General features: G+C 45.1%; 1 protein-coding gene across 4 annotated transcripts in view; it reads left to right on the top strand.

The window, feature by feature from the left end:
* ENPP2 (ectonucleotide pyrophosphatase/phosphodiesterase 2) overlaps positions 1 to 25115 on the top strand; it is an 85349-nt gene that overhangs the window by 23951 nt on the left and 36283 nt on the right. For 2 of the 4 annotated variants that reach the window (XM_081204484.1, XM_081204482.1), the window contains exons 1-10: positions 2736 to 2893; positions 3200 to 3302; positions 10473 to 10628; positions 12809 to 12934; positions 14204 to 14264; positions 15820 to 15917; positions 16647 to 16726; positions 18362 to 18481; positions 21163 to 21218; positions 24940 to 25005. In XM_081204484.1, the coding sequence (XP_081060610.1) occupies positions 2861 to 2893; positions 3200 to 3302; positions 10473 to 10628; positions 12809 to 12934; positions 14204 to 14264; positions 15820 to 15917; positions 16647 to 16726; positions 18362 to 18481; positions 21163 to 21218; positions 24940 to 25005 (899 nt within the window). In that variant the 5' untranslated portion in view covers positions 2736 to 2860. Of the gene's footprint in view, positions 1 to 2735; positions 2894 to 3199; positions 3303 to 10472; positions 10629 to 12808; positions 12935 to 14203; positions 14265 to 15819; positions 15918 to 16646; positions 16727 to 18361; positions 18482 to 21162; positions 21219 to 24939; positions 25006 to 25115 lie in introns of those variants that run through there. The other 2 variants (XM_081204483.1, XM_081204485.1) reach the window with 2 other exon arrangements.

The following is a 25115-nucleotide window of genomic DNA, read 5'->3' as shown; positions in this document are numbered from 1 at the left end:
AACTGTGTTCATCAGTGACGATCAGCTTTGTGCATAGGATTGCTTATCAAAGGCAGGTTTTCTTTCTTTCTTTAAGGACGAATAGCAGTGTTTTGAAAGCATGGGATGCTCTCTCACAAAATCCATTTCTTTTAATACACGGTTGTGTGTGGCATTGCGATTCCGATCCATGTTGGTAGGCAGGCCACATAGCTATGGAATATCTGCTGGGGAGAGTTGTTCAGTTTGCCATTTGTCAGGGTTGAGATGTGCAACAGGACTCCATTCACAAATGTTTCCCACAAAGAATCTGGTGTGCTGTGTAGTTTGTCAGGGGTGCTGAGAGTTGTTAGTAGATTCCTATTGACTATCACACCAACTTGCTTACTGTAGCTCTCCTAACAACTCACTGCACCATTAACAAACTATGCTTGCCAGGGAAGTTTTTAATGGTTGATGTCTTACTGTGTTTTTAATATTTTGTTGGGAGCTGTCTGGAGTGGCTGGGGCAACCCAAGATCGGATGGGTGACATCATCCTCATCATCATTATTAAAGTGGTGTAGTACTTCAAATATTTATTTGATTTGATTATTTTATCTATTAACGTTATATGCCACGCTTCATTCGAGGATCGTAGGATTCATGAAAAATACATACTACAAACTACAAACAAAACTAACAATAGCCCTGCTCCAGTTTAAAAGGCCATAGATTGTTTATGCTGGTTTTTTTTTGTAGCATCAATTAAGTGTTTTAAATTTGTTGTTAGCCACCCTGAGCCTGGTTTCCTGAACCGGGAAGGGCGGGGTATAAATAATTTTTTTTTATTATTTTTATTTTTATTATTATTATTATTATTAATCAGCCAAAAGCCTGAGAGAAGAGGAATGTTTCTGCCTGACACCTAAATATATGCAAGAGAGGGCCTTCTCGGTAGTGGCGCCGGCCCTTTGGAACACCCTCCCATCAGATGTCAAGGAAATAAACAACTATCTGGCTTTTAGAAGACATCTGAAGGCAGCCCTGTTTAGGGAAGTTTTTAATGTTGGAAGTTTTTTTCTGTTGGGAGCCGCACCGAGTGGCTGGGGAAACCCAGCCAGGTGGGCAGAGTATAAATAATATATTATTTATTTATTTATTTATTTATTTATTTATTTATTTATTTATTTATTTTTTATTATTATTATTATTATTATTATTATTATTATTATTATTATTATTATTATTTATTAATGAAGGTGCCAGACAAGCCTCCCTGGAGAGAGCAATCTACAAATGGGGAGCCACAACAGAAAAGGCTAGTTCTCCTGTTGTCACCCTCTCATGAAGGGGGCACATGAAGAAGACCCTCAGATGATCATCACAGGTTCTGGGTTGGTTCATGTGGAGAGAGGCGGTCTTTGAGGTATTGTGGTCTTCAGCAATTTAGGATAGATGCTAGAGACAAGCACACATTTTTCTTTGTTAATTGTTCGGTTGACCTCTAATGAAGGTCAAGGTGGCAAACATGGTTCTTCTCCTCACAACCCAGCGAGAGGTTGAGTTGAGAGAGCTTCGTGGCTGAGCAGGGGCTTGAACCAGGTCTAGCAGGTTCTAGTCCACCATTACCTCACCAAGCAGTGCACACCTTGCTCGTGTATTGCAGGTACCAAGGTAGGTTTGATAACACGTTGTAGGAAATGTCTCGTGTGGAGAACAGTACAGTGGTACCTCGGGTTACAGGTGCTTCAGATTACAGACTCTGCTAACCCAGAAATAGTACCTCGGGTTAAGAACTTTGCTTCAGGATGAGAATAGAAATCGTGTGGTGGCAGCGAGGGGCCCCATTAGCTAAAGTGGTACCTCAGGTTAAGAACAGTTTCAGGTTAAGAAGGGACCTCCAGAACGAATTAAGTTCTTAAGCCGAGGTACCACTGTAGCTGTGTTTGTAGTGTGGCTTTTATCAAAAAGAATAAACACCTCTTGGCTTTCAATCAAGTGTGGATAAGCTCTTGTAAACACATGACAGTAGCCGACATTTAGCAAGGAGTCTTCAGCAATATGTAACAGGGGAGGCAACAATGACCTTTTGATATGAGAACTGGGGAAATGTTCATTCGCTGGCGGGTATGAGAAAGTTGTAGGTGTTACAAGAAAGGAGATTCCGACTAAACATACCTAAAACATTTACACTTGGGAGATTGTAGACTCTCCTTCCTTGGAGGTTATCAGCAGAGGTCGGATGGCCAACAGTCATGGATGCTTCAGTTCGACTAGATGACTTTTTGAGGTCCCTTCCAACTCCACAATTCTATGAATAAAAAGGGCATGAGTGTGCAACCCAATGCACAATATCTTCAACGGGGCTTACTCCAAGACTTACCTCTGAGAAAACATGCTTGTGGGTTGCACTGTGGGCAAACTTTAAAAAACGTTTATTGTATTGTAATTATATTATTAAAGTTGTAGCGCAAGAGGTTTTTCTCTCTGCAGTTTGGCCAGGATAGGCACACACATTTGGTCTCTCTCTCTCTCTCTCAACCCATATATTAGTGAGAAGAATAAAATGAATATGGGCTTATTGGCTACAGTAACATAAGAAATCCGTGCGTTGCCAGAAGAGGCCACATGAAAGTGTGTGTGTGTGTGTGTGTGTGTGTGTTTGGGGAGGGAGGGGGGTGGGGAATCGAGAAGGAGGATGCCTTCAGCTCCTTGCACTGGAGAGCTGCGATTTGTGCGTGGAACATGATGAAATCTCCCCCTGGACAAATCACATCGAGGCTGTCAGCCACTCCAGGTGGGATTAGCTGCAGCTAATAGACTGAGCAAACAGAGTCCTGCGCTCAGTTTTAAAGAAAAAGAGAACCCACTGTGGAGGCTTTTCAAGAATCCTCTTGAGCATGGCTAAGAAAAACGGTCTCCAGTTACATCAGGTAGGAGCGGGTTTTCTTTAAGGAGGAGTAAAGCGATGTCTCTCTCTCTTGAGGGTGCTGGTTTGGGGAGACCTTGCGCGAAAAGAAAACGCACTCAGGGAAGTCCGAGATGGTTAATATTCTGAAGTTTCAGACTCGGCCAGCTTGCTTTTCCAGCAGTTAGGAATTGTGGGCAAAGGGGAATATGTTGAAACTGCTGGTTTATTCTATTTTAATTGTAAATGTCTTTAAAAAACAAACAAAAACAGATTGGCTCCTGGCTGGTTTATTAACTCCAGCTCTCTCTCTCTCTCGCCTTGTTCCCAGGTAATATCCTTCTTCACTTTTGCTGTTGGGGTGAACGTGTGCATTGGATTTACGGCCAATAGAGTCCGGAGATCTGGCGAAGGGGAAGAGTTCCCATTTCCAGGTACAATGATGATTTAATTTGCCCGTTTTGCAACGCCTTGATGTATCGGGGTGGAGGAGCAAATGGCTCCAAAATGTAGTTTTCCTGTGTCTTCCCCCCCCCCCCACTCCCGTTCTGGATTATAGCAAAGGTTATGTGAAAAAGCCTGAGTCTGTTGACATTCTTGCTTATAGGTAACCTATTTACTTCTCTCTCTGCGTGTGTGACATAGAGAAAGAGAGAGAGAGAGAGAATGAGACCATATTTAATTATGGTCTGGGGTGATATAGGGTTTTGTGTGTGTGGTTACATGGAACAATGCATTCTGTCACTTAACAAAAAAAAAATTATACATACACCGACTGCAGCAGAAAATAAAAGTTAAGAGGGGTGGTTTATTTAAAGATATGCGCCGTCTATCCCTCTGGCGCTGCAATTCTTGTTTGATTGAGACCAGTTTGTGTTTACTGATGGAAAGAGATTTCCTATTATCAGCGAATCACGCTGACTTCTGAACTAGCAGAGGAAATTTTGGGAGGCCGGGGTGGGGGAGAGGAAGGGGGACTGAGGAAAACAGGTGCTGCATGAAACAGATGTTCTCTAATGGTTAGGTTTTCGTTTAAAGTTGCATGGTGTTAAATTTCAAGAGGGATAAAAAATGGAGGTATGTTGGGACCTCAACCCTGTTAGGATGCACGCGATACATATTTCAGATGTGGAAAATGGGTCAGTGGGTGTGCTTTGCCTTCTCTGTGCTGTGACTGCAGCCATGTGCATGTTTACTTGGAAGTAGGACCTGGTGTGTACAATGAGGCTTATTCCCAGGTAACTGCCTAGGATTGCATTCTGCATACCCTCCAGCAAGTGAAAATGGGGTGTTTGTAAGCACCCTAAATCTCATAAAATTGCAGCGTTGGAAGTGACCTCAAGGATCATCTAGTCCAACCCCATGCAGTGCAGAAATATGTAGCTTTCCTATATGGGGATCGAATCGGCACTATCTTGGCACTATCTTGATCATTGCCCTCCCCTATTACATACTGCTAATGGCTCATTGCTGGATGTTGAATACTCTGTGTTTCCAGTAGTCTGTCCACACTGATTTGAAAGGGTGTTTGTTCTTTTAGCTAAAAGCTGTACTAGAAAACACAATGGGAGCATGGCAATCAAATAGAATCTCCATGGTTAAAAGCAGCGTACTGCTGAATATCATTTTTGCTAGGGGAAACATGAGGCAGGGAGGGCTGTTTACCTTAAGGACCGGGTCAGACCAAGGACCTATCAAACTTGTCATCTTGTTTCTAACGATGGCTAGTCAGATGTCATTGGGGAACCCTCTGCCACCCCCTTTTGTCTGACCCCAGCAGCTGGTATTTGGAGGTACATGGAGGCTTATGCTTATCAGCTTCCGAGAAGCTTTTGTTGACCACTGTTAGAAGCTCAGCCTATGTTTCCTTGTAGATTTCAGACCTTTATGCCCACATGGCTCAGTCAGTAGAGCATGAGACTCTAAATCTCAGGGTTGTGGGTTTGAGTTTCACATTGGGCAAAAAAAAACACCCCTGCATTGCAGGGGGGTTGGACTAGATGACCCTCACGGTCCCTTCCAATTCTACATTTCTAAGGTTCTAAGATTACATATCTGCCCTTCCTTCGAGGAGCCCAAGGTGGCACTCATGGTTCTCCTCCTTAATTTTATCCTTGCATCAATCCTGTGAGATGTACGGTAGGCTGAGAGATAAACTTCATAACTGAATGGGGATTTAAATTCTGGTCTCTTGGGTGTGAGACCAGCTCACAACACACAGCATCTCATTCTAGTCACGTGTTTCCATCCTTTCAGATCTGCAGTTCTCAGTGTTTTTCAGAACTGTTGACTCCATACTGCTGTCACTTTTCTTCAACCTGTTAAACTCATAGCTTTAACTTTTGAGTATATTACCTGAAAGTGACTTTAAAGTTTCACAGAATTCGCTGTTATTTAGAGTGGTCAGTGTTAATAATTAGAGAAGCTGAAGATGGATTGTTTCATACATAAAAAGTTTTGTGGGGGAATTTCTGGCTGTCAACTACCAATGTGATTACAAATGTCTATAGTGTCCTTAGATCTTAAATGTTCCCTTGCGGACCTTTCCGGTGCACACAAACATGCCCTCGTTTCAGCTGCAGCATCCTCTTTCGTTTTTTAAACTACCCCAAGCCTGTTTGCATTTGAGAAGCAGAAACTGCAGCCAAGTTGCTGTTTATATTGCAGTGGTGTGTAAGTGTAGGTTTGTGCGCTTTCCTTGCCAAGGTTGTTTCTAACGTATCAAAGTAATGGAAGCAGGATGTAGAAAACCCGAGATCAGAAAGCCTTGCGTTCTAGCATCATAAATGGGAGAACTGAACGATGGTCTGTGAAAAGGAGGGCGTGCTGTTCTGCTGGATGACTTGCGTCTAACTGGTAACAAATGCTCTGATCAAAGGAGCCTTCTTCAGGCTCTGATAAGCACATATGATTCCTATTATTAGTAATGGAAGTTGCAGATGGGCCAGAGCCTCTTATAAACGGCAAGTTGGACGTTTGCGGCAAGAGGCCTCCTGCGCCTCTGCTGAGTTGGCTTGTGCATTTAAGTGCTTAACATCCCTTTTGACCAAATTCTGCTGTCTGATCCATCTGTTTTCTAAGCTAACATGGAAAATGTTTTCTCCAGCTGTTGCAGAAGATAGCCTGCACCGTCCTTGCAGGTGCTGGATACAGTGCTTGCAAAACACACACACACACAAAACACCCAAGCATATGGCCAGAGTTATTAAAACAGCCCAGCTGACATTGGAAGGTTACTGCTTTCTGGATGCTAACCACCTTTCGTAAAGGGGCTTTTAAACAGTACCCCCAGCTGCATTTTGCTACTCTTTTTGCTAACAAAGTCTGAGCTGTGTGAAATGTGTTTTGAAAGGTTGCGGCAGCTTGGCATGGCTTGCAATCTACCTTGAGCAGTTTTCTTGACTTGCACATGTTGTGGGTGAGATTTTCCAAGTTTCTCGTTTGTCTGTTACATTTACTGGTAAAGGACAATGCGACCGAACAGCCTTTTTGACTCTCTCTCCCTTTAAAGTCACTCATTTAGATATAGGCATTATATTGGCTTGTTAAACCTACATTTTCATGGCCGCCAGATGAGTAGTTTTATTGTGGTTAGCACCTCAAAACATATTCTTAAGTACTGGGAAGTTTTGAACACCAAAGCGAACCTGGATCTTTGTGTCTCTCCTGCGTGCTTTGGAGCAAAATAGTAATCTCTGCTGCTTGAAAGTATGTGCCTTACTGGCGCTGCATTATTATCAGTATGCAAATTATAGTGGTGCTTTTTTTATGCCATGCATCATGACCTTACCTGTCTTTTTTTTACTGCATTTTTGCAGATAGGAAACTGCTGATCTATACGTTTGTGAAACCAGCCGTAGTTTTGCCCTTGACTTTTCCCTCTGTGGTGATACAGGAGACTGTAATGTTCAGCAGTATTCATACTGTGGATGTTTGTGCACAGCAGTTGATTTCTTGTGCCCTAGTCCTGTAAGGTAAACCGATATTACACAATCGCCCTAGGTGGGAGAAGGAGACCAAGCAATGCTATTTAAAGCTTATGTAGCTACCGTATATAGTCAGCTCCTTGGGCCCATCTAGCCTCATATTTTGTCTTTGCTGACGGCCTGCAGCTCTCCAAGGTCTTGGGAGCAGGCATCTCCCAGCCTTTAAACTGGAGATTGAACCAGGACCCCCTCCTCACAGAGCCCATTTGTCAGTAAAAAGCAAGTAGCTGTTATTAAAAGGAGCGATTCTTACTGTTTCGGCCCCTTCCCTACCATAAAACCAAGGAGGCATTATTAAAAGGATTGATTTGTGTCGTTAAACCACTTTGCATTGCCAGGAGTGGGGCTTGGGTTTTCTCTGCCAGCAGAATATTGCCATTTAGCAGCATGGGCAGTCTAGATCTTGCAGAATCTTTTGGCTCACCCAAAGCCTTGGTATAGACCATTGCATGTACTAGAGAACTAGAGCTGTTAAGAATGTTTGTTATGAATGAATAGCACTTTTCTTTTACCGAACCCATGTATGTTGGGCTCAATTCATATGTTACCTTCATGGCTGCTGCTGCTGCCACAGACCCTACTCCCTTACAGAAGTACAGTGGTACCCCGGGTTACAGACGCTTCAGGTTACAGATGTTTCAGGTTACAGACTCCCCTAACCCAGAAATAGTACTTTGGGTTAAGAACTTTGCTTCAGGATGAGAACAGAAATCGCGCGGCGGCGGTGGGAGGCCCCATTAGCTAAAGTGGTACCCACAATGTCATCTAGTGAACTCTGAGGACAACCCATGATGTCATATGCTGTATTCGCCACCCTCTGTAGGGACTTCCTGTCCGTGGCTGTCAAACCAGTGTACCACACTGTTATACAGTATGAAAGTACACTTTCTATTGTAGCCCGGTAGAAGGAGGTCATCATTTTTTGTTTGACATTGTTCTTATGCAAGACCCTAGGGAAATGGAGTCTCTGTTGGGCCTTACTAACCACCTGGGTTGTATTGATTTTCCAAGTGAGGTCTTCACTAAGGTGAACTCCCAGGAATTTAAAGGAAGAGACTCTCTCCACACACACACACAACGCGGCAAGTTCCTCTCTCTTCCTCCGAAAGTCCAACACCATCTCCTTTGTCTTGCTGATATTTAGATGCAAGTTGTTCTCTAGGCACCATGTGGAGACTTTTTGAACTTCCTCCCTATATGCTGATTCATCTCCACCTGTAATTAGACCCATTATGGTGATATCATCTGCAAACCTAATAATTGCAGTGGATCGATCAGATGAAATGCAGTCATATGGATACAACGAGTACAGGTAGGGACTCAGCGCGCATCCCTGTGGGGTGCCAGTGCTGAGCTTTAGAAAGTAGATGTGACAGGCCCAATCCTCACTATTTATGTGTGATCCCTCAGAAAGTCTTTAATCCAATCACAGATGGTAGGGGGAAAGTCCAGGTCCATCAGCTTTTTAATAAGAATGTCCGGAAGGATGGTATTAAAAGCTGAGCTATAATCAATAAACAGCAATCTGACATAATTCCCCCGTCTCTCCAGATGACTCGCTGCAAGGTGAAAAGCTGTGGCTATGGCATCGTCAGTTGACCTATTTCTCCTGTAAGCGAACTGGTCTTCATCAAAATCTGGTGGTAAAAACATGTCCTAAGGTGTTGAAAAACCAATTTCTCAAAGCATTTCATCACTACAGATGTTAATGCAATGGGTCTGTAGTCATTTAGACAGTTAATTGCTGTTTTCTTTGGGACTGGGACAATGGTGGCTGCTTTCAAACATGATGGTACACAAGCAGTCTGCAGGGAGATGTTAAAAATCCATGTCAGAACCCCTGCTAGTTGATCAGCGCAGTTTTTTACCACTTTCCATAGCAACCCATCCAGACCAGCTGCTTTGCTGGGATTCCTCCCGTGGTATTGCACTTTTCCTGGTACATCCATGTAGCAAACACTGGGAACCTACAGACCACAGCTGCTTTTTGTCACTTGGTTTTAAAATCCTTTATCAAGTGGATGCACAGCTGTCCGACCTGTTGGCCGCACAATATTTCTGACATGGAAAATGTTAAAAACCATTCTTCACACATAGCTAGTTTGTGTGAGTGTCACAAGCAACAAGGCTGTCACTTACATGAAATGCAATAACACTTGCTGAGTTTTGCTTCCTAAAATAAACAATTGTGCATGGATTTCAACGGGACACCCCCCCCCTCTAAGCCGAGGGTGTTTGAGGTGTTCTTAGCTGTAAAATCAGGCTGGCTGGGTTCCAAGTGCAAAGACCTCTGCTGCTCAAGGTTTGCCAGTAAGCCAAATGAAATGGATAAATGAAACCATTGAACTAACCCTTGAAAGACAGCGAAATGGCACACCGTGTCATCGTCTTGTGAAATGTCACACTGTAATTTGGCAGGAGATGATGCAAGGGAGACTAAAAGCCAAAGGGGTAACCTAACGAACCCAGCGATGGAGCACCCACTTCCATTTTGGTTCTGGTGCTATTTTGTCTAATGTGGTACCATCCAGATAAGGGATGGCGATGCTAAGCTTAGCAATTGATTTCTGTGAAACTGGTAGGATGCTCCCTAGGGAATATGTAACAAAAGTTGCTGGATTATACACTACATAAACCAGTAGTTGCGGGATTCTCAAATCTTTTTTGAAACACAAATTTAGCCTAACAGACTACTGCGAAACTGTGCCTTTAGATCATGGTAGTGACACTGTTTTGGCTAAGGCTGATGAGTTGTTGTCCAAAATGTCGGGGAGGTGCACGTTATCCACCCCTGTGCAGGACAACCTGAAAGTAAAGAGCAAAGTTTCTTAGCCAGCACATGGTATAAATGAGTTAGATTACTTTCCCTGTTCATTTTAGTCATGGCAAGTCAAGAATGACTTCAGCTGAATGCTTCTGCTCTTGGTTTAACTCGACTGACTCTTTTGCTTGAATACCCAGTTTTCAGTGTTTTATGCTATGATCCATTTAACATGCTTCTTCCTTGTCTCCAACTCACATTGCCCACCATCTCCCTCTCTGTCCCTCACACCACCACTGAAATTTGCTACAAGCAGCCAGGGTTGGTTTTGCTGTGCTGTAAACCTGCATCCTACCTTCCTCATAGATGGTCCATGTGACTGGCTGGCCAAGACTTCTAGAGGGTTTGAGCCTTGACGCCTTCCAGGGCCTTGCCTGTTCTCCTGTCTACAACTAGGTCCCCATCTCCATGCTATTCTCGCCTTCCATTCCTCCTGTCTTTGCAAAATAATTCTCAGGTCTTCGACAGTTTGTTTTATGTCCAGTATCCGGAGTTTCCAGTTACCATAAGTTTGGTGAAACTGTGGGGGTTTCAATGCAAAACTTGGATTTTTGGTTTGGCACAAAATCCATACAGCTTTGATTCATTGCAGGTTAATCCAGGATAAGAAAATGTGACTGGAGAACACACCAGCTCTTAGATTGTTTGACGAGACTTAAACAGTCTCTTTTCTCCTCTCTTTTATTGGGCAATGCAGTGGGCCTGTTAGCTCAGATTGGCAGTAAGTAGTTATCTTTAGCCAGCTACTGGTTGCTTGACTCATGGTTTCCTCTTTCTCTTTTTTGCCCCCAACACAGTCTTATCCGATTCCTCTTGGACCAGTCCTTCTGGATCCTGCAAAAACAGGTGCTTTGAACTTGACGAGGCAGAGCCTCCAGGTTGCCGCTGCGACAACTTGTGCAAGAGCTACTTCAGTTGTTGTGCAGACTTTGACGAACTGTGTTTAAAGACAGGTAGGAGAGCTCTTAAGTGCCTGCTTTGTACAAATCGCTACTGCTGATGAGCGTTATCGTGGCCTTTTCTACCTCTCCATGTGCGCTGACACGCTTTTAAGACTTCTCAAATGCATGGTTGTGGATTCTTCTCCATAACAGTTTGGGAAATTTAACCTAAGTTTTCTCAGAAATAGGAGCCAGAGCACTAACAGTGGGAAGTACATCTCCAGACCTTTTTATGTCTGGGAAAAGATTCCCAGCACTAAAACCAAAACACTTGACAACACACGTTTAGCATCCTGAAGGAACGGGTTACCTGCTCTCCATCACCTCCAGTCTCTAACCACAATCTTGCATCCCAGCCCATGTCTTTCAGTTAGGCTCCTATCCAAAGAGTCAAAAGAGCACCTGTCTGTAATCTGAGGTGGTACAGTTCAGGTACAGTTTCAGCACCTCGGTGAGAGCTCAACCATTGCTTCTGTCCACGTCTCACAGAACTGAGCATCTTTTAACACAGTGGGAAATGCAGCTTGTTGAAATCTTAGGACTCATTTTTGCTACTATTTCATATGGGCACGATCCTAGATTTCAGTGGGGGAAAGAATTAAGCATGTGTCGCCTTTAAGCCTCTCCTGTTGAAGGTCCTTGAAGTTGCTTGAATTGTGTCCTTGTTTGGCATTCAGTGCCTACCGATCCACTTGACCTTACACTCTGGTTGCAGGATTGGTTCATAATCACTTAATAACCAACTTGTAGTAGGACAGTGGTGTGTGTGTGTGTGTGTGTGTGTGTGTGTATACACGTGTGTGTTAAGAATTGTATGCAAGCAGAATATAAGCAATCTCTTCCATCTTTTTTTCCTTTTGTGTGTTTCCTTGGAGTTATACCACAACATGGCTTGGATTGTATGTGAAGTTCACAGGAGGAAAATGGCCCCATTTTCCTCCCCCCCCCTTCGGTTGACTGCCTCTTCAAAAAAACAACACACACACACACCCTCTTTGGAGGAAAAGGTGGCTCCCTCCTGAACAATCATGAATGAGGCATAGGCAGAGGGGAGGGGAGGTGAAACTGTCCAAAGCTTGGAAAGGTTTGGGGCAATTCTTCACTCCATACCACATGTTGAGGAGGGAGCCTTGGCGTGGACATAATGCTAAACTACAATCCAGCATTGCAAGAACAAGTCAAAGCGAGCGCCATTCTTGCACAGTCACCCCTCCTGTGGCATAATCACCAGGTGGAATTCAGAAGCATTCACTTCTGTTTTAGACCACCATGTAATCTTAATGATGGTTGGTGGAAACGAGCCAAATTCCAGCCCATAAAACTGGTTTGTTGTCACTAACCATAGCAGGAGGGCCAGCTTGGCACTGCAACTGTGGGTGCCCAGGGCCGTAGGTGTCATGCAGTGTGCCAAAATTTGTGGGTGCCCCACATGGGGAATTTGGTGGGTGCTCAGGGCCCCAGGGAGCTGGCATCTATGTACCATAGTTTAATAACAGATTAACCAGAGTTTAGAATTTAGCTGAAGCTTCCCATCTCTTTGTATGGATGTGCTAGAGAAGGGAGGGAAAGGTATGTGAGTCCATGGCTAGCCTGGTCTCATTTGTAACACTTAACTATGGTTTGATGTTCATTGTAGCCAGATGCAGCCAGTGTACATAATACACCCAACTTGATAGAACTGCTCAAACATGTTCTTATGAAAGAAAAGAAGTACAAGTATGGAATGCTTTACAGTCTTTACTCCATTGCTTCTTCTAACATAACATTTTATAGATTGGAGGAAGTGTCAATCTTCTCAATGAGCATGGCTGAGCTGGGATTGAAATAGCTCTCTCAAAGTTCTGAGTCTCTGGATACATTTAAAAGTACATATTTAAACTGGTTCAACAGTGAGCCCTTCTGTGGGGGGTGGACAGCATGTATCTAACAAACTGAAACCCCCATGATTTTGGGGGATAAGGCCATCCATGTCCTGGACCCTGCTACCTTTTGAGCGCAACTAAAGCATCAGTGGCTAAACTTGGACCCTCCAGACATTGTTGGACTACAGCCACTCCAGGTTCAAAATGAAAACATCCAATAAGGTGAAAATTGCTGTGGAATTGTTTTGCCCCAAAGGTGTGGGGCACATGTGCATAGTTGTCTTTAAGAAACCACTGTCTTCATGTTTTTTGTTTTTGTGATAATGTTAGCTGGAGGCTGGGAATGTACGAAAGAGCGATGCGGAGAGACGAGAAATGAAGATCATGCCTGTCACTGTTCTGAAGACTGCTTATCCAGAGGGGACTGTTGTACTAACTACCAAGTTGTTTGTAAAGGTACTTGTTTTCGTTCTTCTATCTGCAAAAGAAATCTAACCATTCTGGATCATGCTTCTCCTAAACATGTTTTGGAAGGGAGATGTGAGTCACCTAGTCCAAGCTGACTGATGCTTCATTCCTTCTGCGATGCTTCCCCTAAGTTAGCGCACTGCTATCTGGAGAGGCTATAGTGCGACAAAAGTGGGAGAAAACTTCTGGGACATTTTTGGTGTTACTAGTTATGGGTTTCAGCAGGAAGTTACAGAACTTGCACCAATTGGAAATGAAGCAATATGGCCACCCCAAAACATTTGCGGGCACAAATAATATTGAGAGTGGTTTTTAAAAAGTCCAATTAAAGACACCACTTTGTAGATGTGTGCCCATGTAGAAACTGGTTAACAAGTCCTTATTTTTTTTCATGAGACGGTTCAGATATTTTTGTACTTAGTAAAAGAATAACAACAACAAGAATGATAGTCATGCTGTTCTATAGGTGAAATAGGATCTCCCAAGTGGCCTCCCATCTTTTTCCTTGTGAGCAGCCAATAACAAAAGGTTTCTATGACTTGATGACCTGTTTGTTGAGCATCCATCCTGATTTGTTTGCGGGGAGGTTAGATGATGGGTATGCAGCAAATGCTACCCAACAGTTTCTGGGGCATTTCCCCACCCCTTTGCATCTTGCAAAAAACCCCACCACACTTTATTTGTATTGCTCCAAACACACTTTAATTGCCCAACCTGAATTTGCTGGGGTGTGATTGAATCTCATCTGAAAATAGCAACAGAGGGGCATTGTTTATATATGCTTCCAGCCATACTAGTCAGGCAGAGTATATTGTTGTTAAAGACGCTGATGAAATTTTAAACTGTTAAAAAAGGGGCCTTGGATTGTGAAACGATGAAATAATTCTTTTCAGGATTTTGTCACCATGAGATTAAGCATCCAAAGGTGCACTGAGCACACACTGGACAATGAACATGCAGCCAGAAAGAAGTGTTGAGTTAAAACACACACACAGTTTGGCAAACCTGCACCCTACATCTGTAGACAATAAAAGATTCTAAGATTGGCTATGATCATTCAAGGATTCATGAAAACAAACAAGGCAGTGCAGCTGCAATCTGATGTGCTCTTTACTCGAGAACAAGCCCTGGTGATCAGTAGGACTGACTCCTGCAGAAACATATCGGATCTGGTTGCCTGCCTCACCTTTGCTGTAAATGGAACTTGCAACTGTATAGGTCGTGTACAAAATGGTTTTTATTATCATCCCTCTTTAGGAGAGACTCACTGGGTTGCGGATGAATGTGAGGATACACGGACACCAGAATGCCCAGCAAAGTAAGTGCTTTGTTTTATGTGCTTATTTTTATCACCTGTAGGAGATCTATTAAGCGTCGGCTGCCACTGGTGGTCAGATCAACTAAGCGGTTCGTTTTTGTGTCCTGTTGTGAAAACCGAGGCTTGTTGCAAGCATCTAAAGAAAGGAGAACCATCATACCGTGTACATTTTCTGGACGATATCCAGTTGCAGCAGCCCATTTGTACAACAACCATTCTGCTAGTGAGAGCACTTATTTACGATTATATACAATAGCCAAATCAAATGGATGTCTTTCGCTTGCAAAATGCATTGTTCAGCCCATAGTGCAGCAGCTACTATTATACTCTTTGTCAATTTAGCTTTGTGCTGCTACTGCTTGCACAACAGCACAGACTCTTGCACAACATGGTGCTAAGATTGCATTGGCTCTCTCTCTCTCCATGCCTTTACACCAAAATCTTCTTGTTGTTCTTCTTCTCTGGCAATCACTCGTAGCCAAGTAAGATTGTCTTCCATGAACATGGTCTTAACAGTGAGACCGTAAGTGACTGTGGAGGCCAATTCTGGATCCACACATCCTTCTATAGTGGGGACATTGGTTTCCGGGCGGGAGTTGATCACGGTGAGGGTTTGCCAAGCATGCCTTCTTCTTAGCATGTTTCTTCCTTTCGTCCTGAGTTCAAGTGTCTTCAAAGCCCATGGCACCTTTGGTAAAGGCTTCTCTCCAACTGGAGCGCTCGCAAGCCCGTGCTTCCCTATTGTCAGTGTTTATACTACATTTTTTAAGATTTGCCTTGAGAGAGTCTTTAAACCTCTTTTGTTGACCACCAGCATTACGCTTTCCATTTTTAAGTTCGGAATACAGTATAGTAGTTGCTTTGGAAGACGATAATCACGCATCCAAACAACATGACCAGTCCAATGAACCTGATGTTGAAGAATCATTGCTTCAACACTGGTGATCTTTGCTTCTTTCAGTACACTGGCATTAGTTTGCCTGTCTTCCCAAGAGAAATGTAAAAATATCAAAATATAGGGTTGTATTCAACTAAGTCCTACTTTTAGTAGACCCTCTGAAATCACTGTTTTACACTGTAAATCTACCCTGTGATCGTCAGGAGAAGGGCAGTATATAAGTTTAATAAATAAAAATAATGAATCTAAGTCGTGTTTATTAACCTCAATGTGTTGGCTCTGAGTCGAACCAGCAGTGAATACTACCCATATATTATAAACTTATAACAACACCATTTTCTGATGGCAATGGGACTAAGTTTCCCTGTGGATTTTTAACGAAAGATAACTTATCTGCGTGGAAACACAAAGGTAACAAATAAATTTTAAAAATAATTATAAGATGATGCCTTGTTTATTTATATAACTCAAATGAGTGAAGGGCATGTGTGCCTGGGATTTTTGGCTCTGCTCAGGCATAAACGTTGTCCTAGGTCACTTTGACACAAGGTGAAGTTGTCCTGAAACCACAAAGAAGAGACTTTCTTTCCCAATTTGTTTTGCCACATCTTTACTCCAGCTTTTAAGTTCATTAGTAACATGCTTTGCCTCCCACAGTTTTGTTCGCCCCCCATTGATAATATTTTCGGTCGATGGCTTCCGTGCATCGTACATGAAGAAAGGTGACAAAGTGATGCGCAACATTGAAAAACTAAGTAAGTGCATGTGCTTTGTTGGGACAAAAGCCCTTTTTTGTCTCCGTCCCTTCTTAAACTGCAATTTTAAATGTATTTAGTAAGCCCTACTGAACAGAGATAAGCTGGAGACTGGAGACTAGTGACTGGGAGCGGTTGCCGAGACCACATAACAGCGGTCTTGAAAGACCTACATTGGCTCCCAGTACGTTTCCGAGAACAATTCAAAGTGTTGGTGCTGACCTTTAAAGCCCTAAACGGCCTCTGTCCAGTATATCTGAAGGAGTGTCTCCACCCCCATCATTCTGCCCGGACACTGAGGTCCAGTGCCGAGGGCCTTCTGGCGGTTCCCTCATTGTGAGAAGCAAAGCTACAGGGAACCAGGCAGAGGGCCTTCTCGGTAGTGGCGCCCGCCCTGTGGAACGCCCTTCCAGCAGATGTCAAAGCGATAAACAACTACCTGACATTCAGGAGACATCTTAAGGCAGCCCTGTTTAGGGAAGCTTTTAATGTTTGATGCATTGCTGTATTTTAATATTTTGTTGGAAGCCTCCCAGAGTGGCTGGGGAAGCCCAGCCAGGTGGGAAGGGTATAAATAATAAATTAATATTATTATGATAAACATGTACAGGATTGCACAGTTAGTCCAGCGAAACACCATGTTTCATGATTGACTTTAATGGCATCTGCTGTATGGAAACATCACCGCACCGATCTATATTAAAACCACACCACAAACTTCATTTTCAGGGTCCTGTGGGACACATGCGCCATATATGAGGCCTGTCTACCCTACAAAAACCTTCCCTAACTTGTATACCCTGGCGACGGTAAGTTTTGCTGCTGGTTTTATGCGTATATAGGAAACCTCCTGCTTTTCTGTATATATCAAATGAGTGGTGGTTGGTGACGAGGAAAGCATCTGAGATATGTTGTTGTCCTGCTTTGATGCGGGGAAGGGAATGTTCACCGAGCCTAAGGGCAGATTTGCATATACCTGTGTCATGTGAAAAAGACCATGGTTAGGGCTCAAACAACATGAACGATTTTGCATCCAGGAAGGCTCAAGTGAGAAGCTGGCATTTAACCTGTTGAGCTTCGTGAGAGTATAAAAAACTTTTGACCTGAGCTATCATCCCCTCTAGCAGGCATTTGACCCTCCGTATTTGCTATCAGTTTAGAAGTGAATTGGGTTCATGCCCTTCTACATACTTGGACTCGTTGGTACCCGTCATAGGTGTTGTGTTGCTAAATTTAAAAGGAGAAATTTCACACACACACAAACACTGAAAAACAACAACACTCCACCTCTCTGTCAACTTCCAGGATCTGTTTGATTTCAGTCTTTCGGATCACTGAGAGTAAAGAGATTAGAGTAACTAATCTTATTGTCTGGAGAAGGAACTTCAGGAATCACCTTGGACTCCGAAGCAAAACTCCACTCTTTGCTCCATTTTGGGGGGTGGGGTGGGGGGCAAGGCCAAGCTACTTCTCAACTACAGCTATGCTTAAATGTTGAGTAGAGTTTGCTATGAGCAGCACGCTGTCTTCCATACTAGGGAAGAGGTGGTGTAAAATGGGGTCTGGAGGAACTGGGTTCTGAAAAATTGTGAGTCTGGAAATGGAAGTCTATGGTTGAGCCATGGATTGTTAAACCCATTTCTTTTAAAGGGGAACAATGAAATTGAGGGAGCATAATAGTTAACAGTGTTCTGGAGGTAAGATTATGACTGTGGAGGAGGCATGCCCTGAGGTTAAACTCACTTCGAAAGCACTCTTGTTCAGAATTCACAGCTCGCCCCTCTCCATTACTCTTTTGCACGTGGAAGGAAAAGGGTTTGAGGGATCCACTGCCAGCTTCAAATGGTATTACAAGACTTCCATTCTAGACTGGCTGGAAGTCAGTTAGTGATTAGGGATACAGCTGGCAATATTGCATATAACTAGATTTGGACTTTGTTAGGGCAGCAATCAAGTAACCATTAACTGCATTATCTCTCCTGCTCTTTCTTAACTCTTGGGCCGTGTCCTGATTCATGTGTTGCTTACACTGGTGTAAGCAGTGATGGGGAAAGCACTAATGTTGGGGAAACCCAACAGAAAAGAGCTTTTAAGTTCTCTGTCTTGCTTGGGAGGCAAGGCCCCCTTGGCGTGCCAGCTCTGGAAGGCTAGGGATGCTTGCACTGTATTTGAGTATATACATTTTGCATAAATGTGTCATCCCCAGAACAAAACCCCCATGTAAGATGTGATTGTACTGTATTGCACAAGATTAGTCAGCAGATTAGCATAGTGAGATGGAGACCTTAACTTGGAAGACAAGTTTTTAGCACTTCAACAAAAAAAATAGAAGTCCTCCCACGTACTATGATTTCCACTGAAACTGCTATTTTTTTCCTCGTTATACGGTCATATTGAATAATAGTTAATAATCTGTTTTATTTTTCAACATTTCCAACACAAAGGGCCTCTATCCTGAATCCCATGGAATCATTGGCAATTCAATGTACGATCCTGTATTTGATGCTGCTTTCAGCCTCCGTGGCCGAGAAAAATTCAATCACAGGTGGTGGGGAGGTCAGCCGGTAAGTTTCTGTTTTGTTTGCCTTAGCGAAAGTGAATCAATAAAAATAATGGACATTTTGTGTGTGTGTGTGGTATTAAATCTTCTGGCTTTTATGTTGGCATGATTGGGGCCAGCTATGTCAAAAATTAGTCATGACTCGGCTCCAGTGGGAGTCGGGGATAATGTCACTTTTACTCCATTGTTTTTGAGTGAGACTTTGTCGTGGCTAACTTCTAGCCGGATCAGGGTTGCTGGATTGGTTATGCAGAAAAGCCTATTAAGTCCTTGCTGAAAATTGGTTCTGATACTGCTAAATATAAAGGTAAAGGTAAAGGGCCCCCTGACCATTAGGTCCAGTTGTGGCCGACTCTGGGGTTGCGGTGCTCATCTCGCTTTATTGGCTGAGGGAGCCGGCGTGCAGCTTCCGGGTCATGTGGCCAGCATGACTAAGCCGCTTCTGGCAAACCAGAGCAGTGCACGGAAACACCGTTTACCTTCCCGCCAGAGTGGTACCTATTTATCGACTTGCAATTTGACGTGCTTTTGAACTGCTAGGTGGGCAGGACCTGGGAGCAACGGGAGCTCACCCCGTCGTGGGGATTCGAACCGCCGACCTTCTGATCAGCAAGCCCTAGGCTCTGTGGTTTAACCCACAGCGCCACCCACGTCCCTTCACTGCTAAATATGGCTTTAGCAAAAGGCTGGGGTGCCCATCATAATGATACTCTGGTTTAAAATTTGGTTTAAATGCTCTTTAATTATTTTTAGAAATACAGTGGACGCTCGGGTTGCAAATGTGATCCTTGCGGGATGCACGTTTGCAACCTGCAGCGCCCGCAACCCGCAGTTGTGCATGTGCAGGTTGCGATTCGGCACTTAGGCGCAAAGCGTGATTTAATGCTTCTGCGCGTGCACGACTGCCGAAACCCGGAAGTAACCTGTCCCAGTACTTCTGGATTTCGGTGGTCCGCAGCCTGAAAATACGCAACCTGAAGTGTCTGTAGCCCGAGGTATGACTGTATCCCTGTGGCAGTGTGTTTCTATAGCTATAAAATGCAGTCCCCACCCTCCTTCATTTTAACACTTAACAATAGAACTTGGACGGAAGCAGCTGGTTACAGCCCTTCTATTGCCAATTCCACCTGGCAATGCCAAGAGTGCTATGGGTCAAAAGCTTTTTGAATAATTTAAGACACCACCATGGCAGGATCCTGCTCTTGTAAACAGAGTCTTATTAGAAACATCAAAAAGGTGTTTTACACTTTCAAAAAGTGAAAGCAAATGCAAGGGATCCGTTCACCCGGGGAGATTGATCTATGGTTCTTGTTAGTACAGTGTCCAAAAGGAACATGGTGCTCCTACAGGCAATAAGGCAAAAGGAAGCATTTTTCTTGTGCAGTGTTCCCAGAGATGACATTGAGCTCCTATTGAGTCTCTTGTTGCTCCCATGGCCCAGCCCTACTGTTAGGCAAAAGTCAGGCAGCGGAAAAGATTCAACCGCAATTCTGATTGGCTTCCGTATGTGGGGTGGGGAGTCATTGTATCCTTGGCCTTCAGCAGCAAAATACAGTGGTACCTCGAGTTACAGACACTGCAGGTTACAGACGCTTCAGGTTATAGACTTTGCTAACCCAGAAATAGTACCTCGGGTTAAGAACTTTTGCTTCATGATAAAAACAGAAATCGTGTGGCGGCGGCATGGCAGCAGCGGGAGGCCCCATTAGCTAAAGTGGTACGTCAGGTTAAGAACAGTTTCAGGTTAAGAATGGACCTCCAGAATGAATTAAGTTCTTAACCCAAGGTACCACTGTGGCTGGAGGTCCTGTGTTTTTTGCCAGACTCCCAAGAGGGGTCCTTAAGATGGTTTGAAGCTGAACCTTCTAACTTAGAATTGCAAGCTGGGGGTTTAACTGGGCAGCAACTGCTAATGGGTAGATCACAGAGGATAAATGGTTGATGATAGTCTCAACCACTGTGTGCCTCACACACTTCTGTCCTATAATATTGTTCCACTGCAAGATATATTTTTTCCTCTATGTTTTTCATCCCTGCGTAGGTGGCATGTGGGTGTTAAGGACTGTACAATGTTCAACACAGACCAAGGCTGCAAATCTCTTGCAGAGTCTGGTCACATGATAATTCAGAACATGAGATGGAGTAGAGCCTTCATGTGGTGGTCCTCAGCCTGTGTGGTGATCTTAACTTGTGCCCAGTGATGAAAATGCCATTCCACAATCTGTGTTAAAAGCTGAATTCTTTGCATGACAGTGAATACTCACATATGCAACCGGCTTGCTGTTGTGAGCCTGGGAGCTAACATTGTACTTCAGATGTTCAGTGTGTGTGTGTGTGTGTGTGTGTGTGTGTGTGTACATTATACCGGTGACTTCAGAGATTGAAATTTTCAGCATCCGGAAAAAGGCGCCAACTTGCACAATCAGGATTTTACCTCTGTTCTCCTTTTAATTTTTTTCCAGTTATTAAATAACCGTGACCCTGATTCTCTAACCTGTTAATCAAGGAAACTATTCAGATTTCTGCTGCTAGCCCGGTTGGATGCAAATGCTCAAATTCTAATCTGTAGAACTGGAAGCCAATGTTTGGGGCTGAGGGTTGGGGAAGGTTTTATTTATGACATTTTGTTTTAATAAATGTACCGTCATGTAGCTCTTTGTAATCGCCTTATATTTTCCTAATTAGATATGGATTACGGCTGCCAAGCAAGGGGTGAGAGCTGGTTCATTCTTTTGGTCTACGTAAGTATACCCGCTCAAGACAGAATTAGTAACTTAACCGCATTAAACAAGAACTGGGAAGCAAATGCTACAGAAATAGACAGGTCTTAATTTCTAAGGAAGGATAGAATCGGGCTAGAAAATGTCCTTGGCTTCATCTCTTGAGAGCTTTCAATTCAGGCAACATCTGTTTTCCAATTTGCCCACCACTGATACATGTGATGAAGTGTTTTCGAAAAGCACTGTATAAGTAACTATTAACTAAGAACCAATGTAGAGGATACACTAGAAAGATAAAGTAAAAAAATCAAGTGAGGAGGGGAATGCAATCTGCGTGGCCTTCCAGATGTTGCACTGCAGTGGTCAGGCATTATGGACTGCCATATCTGGAAAACCTGTTGCCTACCCCTGCTTTACACCATTGACACTTCAGAAGTTACTGGTAAATAATAATAATAATAATAATAATAATAATAATAATAATAATAATAATAATAAAAAATTTATTTATATCCCGCCCTGCCAGCCGAAGCCGGGTTCAGAGCGGCTAAAAACAGTAAAATGATAAAACATTCTAAAATCATTTCATTCTAAAATTAATTCAAATCAGATTAATGGCAACCAATTGGGCTAGGGTTCTCTGATGATTGCCAAAGGAGGGAGTCAGGCTGTGCCCTGGCCAAAGGCCTGATGGAACAGCTCTGTCTTGCAGGCCCAGCGGAAAGATGTCAATTCCCGCAGGGCCCTAGTCTCTTGTGACAGAGCGTTTCACCAGATCGGGGCCACAGCCGAAAAAGCCCTGGCTCTAGTTGAGGCCAGCCTAACTTCTCTGTGGCCTGGGACCTTCAAGATGTTTTTGTTTGAAGACCGTAAGTTCCATTGTGGGACATACCAGGAGAGGCGGTCCCGTAGGTACGAGGGTCCTAGGCCGTATAGGGCTTTGAAGGTTAAAACCTTAAACCTTTGAAGGTTAAACCTTAAACCTGATCCTGTACTCCACCGGGAGCCAGTGCAGCTGGAGTAGATGGTGGAGGCTCTATCTGTGGGACTAAACCCACCTACGATAACCCCAAAAGTTATTGTGCTTTTCCTTAGCAACTTGGTGTACAGAATAGCATTAAAGTAGGATGAAAGTAACCTGCTGAAATTGGGTCAGAACAGATAGAAAAGTCCCATTTATTATTTTAACATTAACAGCAAATGTCTGTTTCTAGCTTAATGCTTCCGAGGTGGTTTTAACATAGGGGAGCCTGGGATCCTCCAGGCATTTACTGAGCTATAGCTGCCTTCAGCCCAGACCACTGGTCATGCTGACTAAGGCTGATGGGAATTGGGAATCCCAGCAACATCTGGAGAGCTGCAGGTTCCCCATATGCATAGTCAAGGCGCATAAGGTGCACTGCTGGCTGGTGGGGATGTGGCAGTGTAAATATGACACAGGAGACCATTGGATGGGTCAAATTAGGATGCAACTTTATTGACGACAGGTGTAAGCCAGTTTGGCATAAGGCATTGGGTAAGGATCTGCCCTCAACCAGTCTGCCTGCTGGTTGCACCCAGGGTGAGTTGGACCTGGCTTGACAGCTACCCCTAGGCATGGATCAAGTGGGGCATCCCTGACAGTGTTGTCTGCTGCTATGGCCCATTTGCCTTGGTGTGGGCACCCAAACAGTTCTACCCCTTCCAGGACCCTTTTAGCAGGGTACCCAGCTGTTTAAAGGCTGCCTTAATTGCCCAAGTCTTGACGTTTGCTCTGGGGCAGGCGAAAAGTTGCAGAAGGGCCCATTTGTCTGCAGGAAATATTCCTCCCTGGTGGCGCTGTCTTTGGCATATGCACCACCGGGGTGCAAAGATCTGCCCAGCCCCCCTGTTGTGAATGACAAGCGCCACTACTGGCACGGCGCGTCTTTGGTAAATGAGCACACAAAGTCGAAAGTTCTTTAGTGAAACAGCAGGTACAGGGGTACCTCTGGTTGGGAATGGAATCCGTTCCAGAGGCCCGTTCACAACGTGAAAAGAGTGCAATCCGCAGCGGCGCGCCTGTGCACACGCGGGTTGCGATTCGCCGCTTCTGCACATGCGCGTGACGTCATTTTGCACGTCTGCACATGTGCGAGCAGCAAAACCCGAAAGTAACCCTTTCTGGTACTTCCGGGTCGCCACGGGACATAACCTGAAAGAACATAACATGAAGCAAACGTAACATGAGCTATGACTGTATACATTTCGGTAATACCTAGGTATATTTGTATTTTGTTTTTCTATTATGTATTCTTTCATAACAGCCCCCCCCCCCCCGAATTCGGTGCCTGGGTGCCCTGCACCCCTTGCCCCCCCCCCCCCGGGTAAAGATGGCCCTGCTCCCTGGCTTTCAATAGGGTGACCAAATAATCCATAGTACGGTTCATGCCACCTCAGCCCACGTACCATTTGGCTGAAACACATGGGTGGGAGGGCAGGTTACCCACCGACAATCAGGTACATGCTGGGCACTGGGCACCACTCCCCTTTACTGCCCCGGCCTCTGCCCTTTGCAGTGGCGTAGCGTGGGTTGTCAGCACCCGGGGCAAGGCAAGTAATTTGCGCCCCCTAACCCGTGGATTTTAGCACTCGAGTGCGAGCGCGCGCCCCCCCAGATGTTGCGCCCGGCCCCCCTGCACCCCCCACGCTACGCCACTGGGCTGGGGGCGAGCGAAGGAGCCAAGGACCCCCCCCAAAGGCTCAGCAGGAATTTATTAAATTTATTATTTGCGGAGCCCCCGCGGGCCGAGGCAGCCGAAGCCCCCTCCCCTCGAGCACCTCCCCGCCCCCTCCTCTCCTTGGGCTGTAGGTGGAGCTCCAGATCCGGGCTTGGCGAGCGCCTCTCCTCCTCCCGGCCGGGTCCGGGGGCTTCCAGCCATGCTCCGTCCTCGCCCCCCCCCCCCCGCGGCTGAGACTTGTGCTGAGAGCTGGAGCCAGCGGTGCCCCTTCTGCCGGGAGACCCTTGCCCGCCCGCCGGCTTCCTCTCGGAGGGTTTTGGGGAGCGCAGGGCGCAGCGAGGCCCCTCGGAGCTCTCCTCCCTCCCAGTCGGCAGAAGCAGCTGCCGCCTGTGGCTGGGCCGAGGGGATGGCGGCGGGTGCGGAGGCTGCCCGTGCCCGGCCAGGCGTCGGTGGCGGTGTCGGCGCTGCTGCAGCGGCTGCTCCTCCTGCGAGCAGTGAGTGGAGCGCAGCCGCAGCAGCGGCGGGGCGTGCGCGCGAGGGCGCAAGGCTGGCGGTGGCGGCGGGGAGCCCGGCGGAGGAAGGAACTTGTCCCTTCCCTCTGGACTCGCGCCCCCCCAGATGTTGCGCCCGGTGCGGCCGGCACCCCTGGCACCCCCCACGCTATGCCACTGGCCCTTTGCCCACCCCCAGCTCCCTCCTGATTGGCCAAGAGGGTGGCCCAGATTCATGTGGCTGGACAAAGAGGCCAAGCCTCCTCTGACTAACCGCTAGGGCCCCTCCTTCCCCAATTCTCAGGCCCAAGCTGCACTGGGCAGCAAATAGGAGCCACCCCCTAAGCAACGGTAAGCCTATTCTATCATTTAACAGGCTTTGTTATGGGAGAACCATAGCCATGATTATTAGCAGCAGTGTCTATGTGCTCTCAATGTGAACCACAGTATAGAACACCCGTGCTTTGCAACAGTTTTGCGTGTGAATACGGGCCAAAAATAAAATAAAATTGTGCAGCTGTTTCTTACTCAGTTTGCTCTGTTCTGTTCTAGTATGATCCCTCACGAGCGCAGAATATTAACAATCCTGCAATGGCTAACCCTGCCAGACAATGAAAGGTAAGTCATATTTTCTTTTCCCTTCTAAGTGCGGCTGAATGCCAGCGTTGCCAATATTCTCTGTAGATCGCAAGCTTTGATCCACTGTGTTGCCCCTTGTTGACCAGCCC

Source organism: Podarcis bocagei, assembly GCF_964188305.1.
Source record: "Podarcis bocagei genome assembly, chromosome: 8".
Lineage (NCBI taxonomy): Eukaryota > Metazoa > Chordata > Lepidosauria > Squamata > Lacertidae > Podarcis > Podarcis bocagei.
The sequence above is the reverse complement of the archived record's forward strand: the minus strand, read 5'-3'. Positions and strand labels throughout refer to the sequence as shown.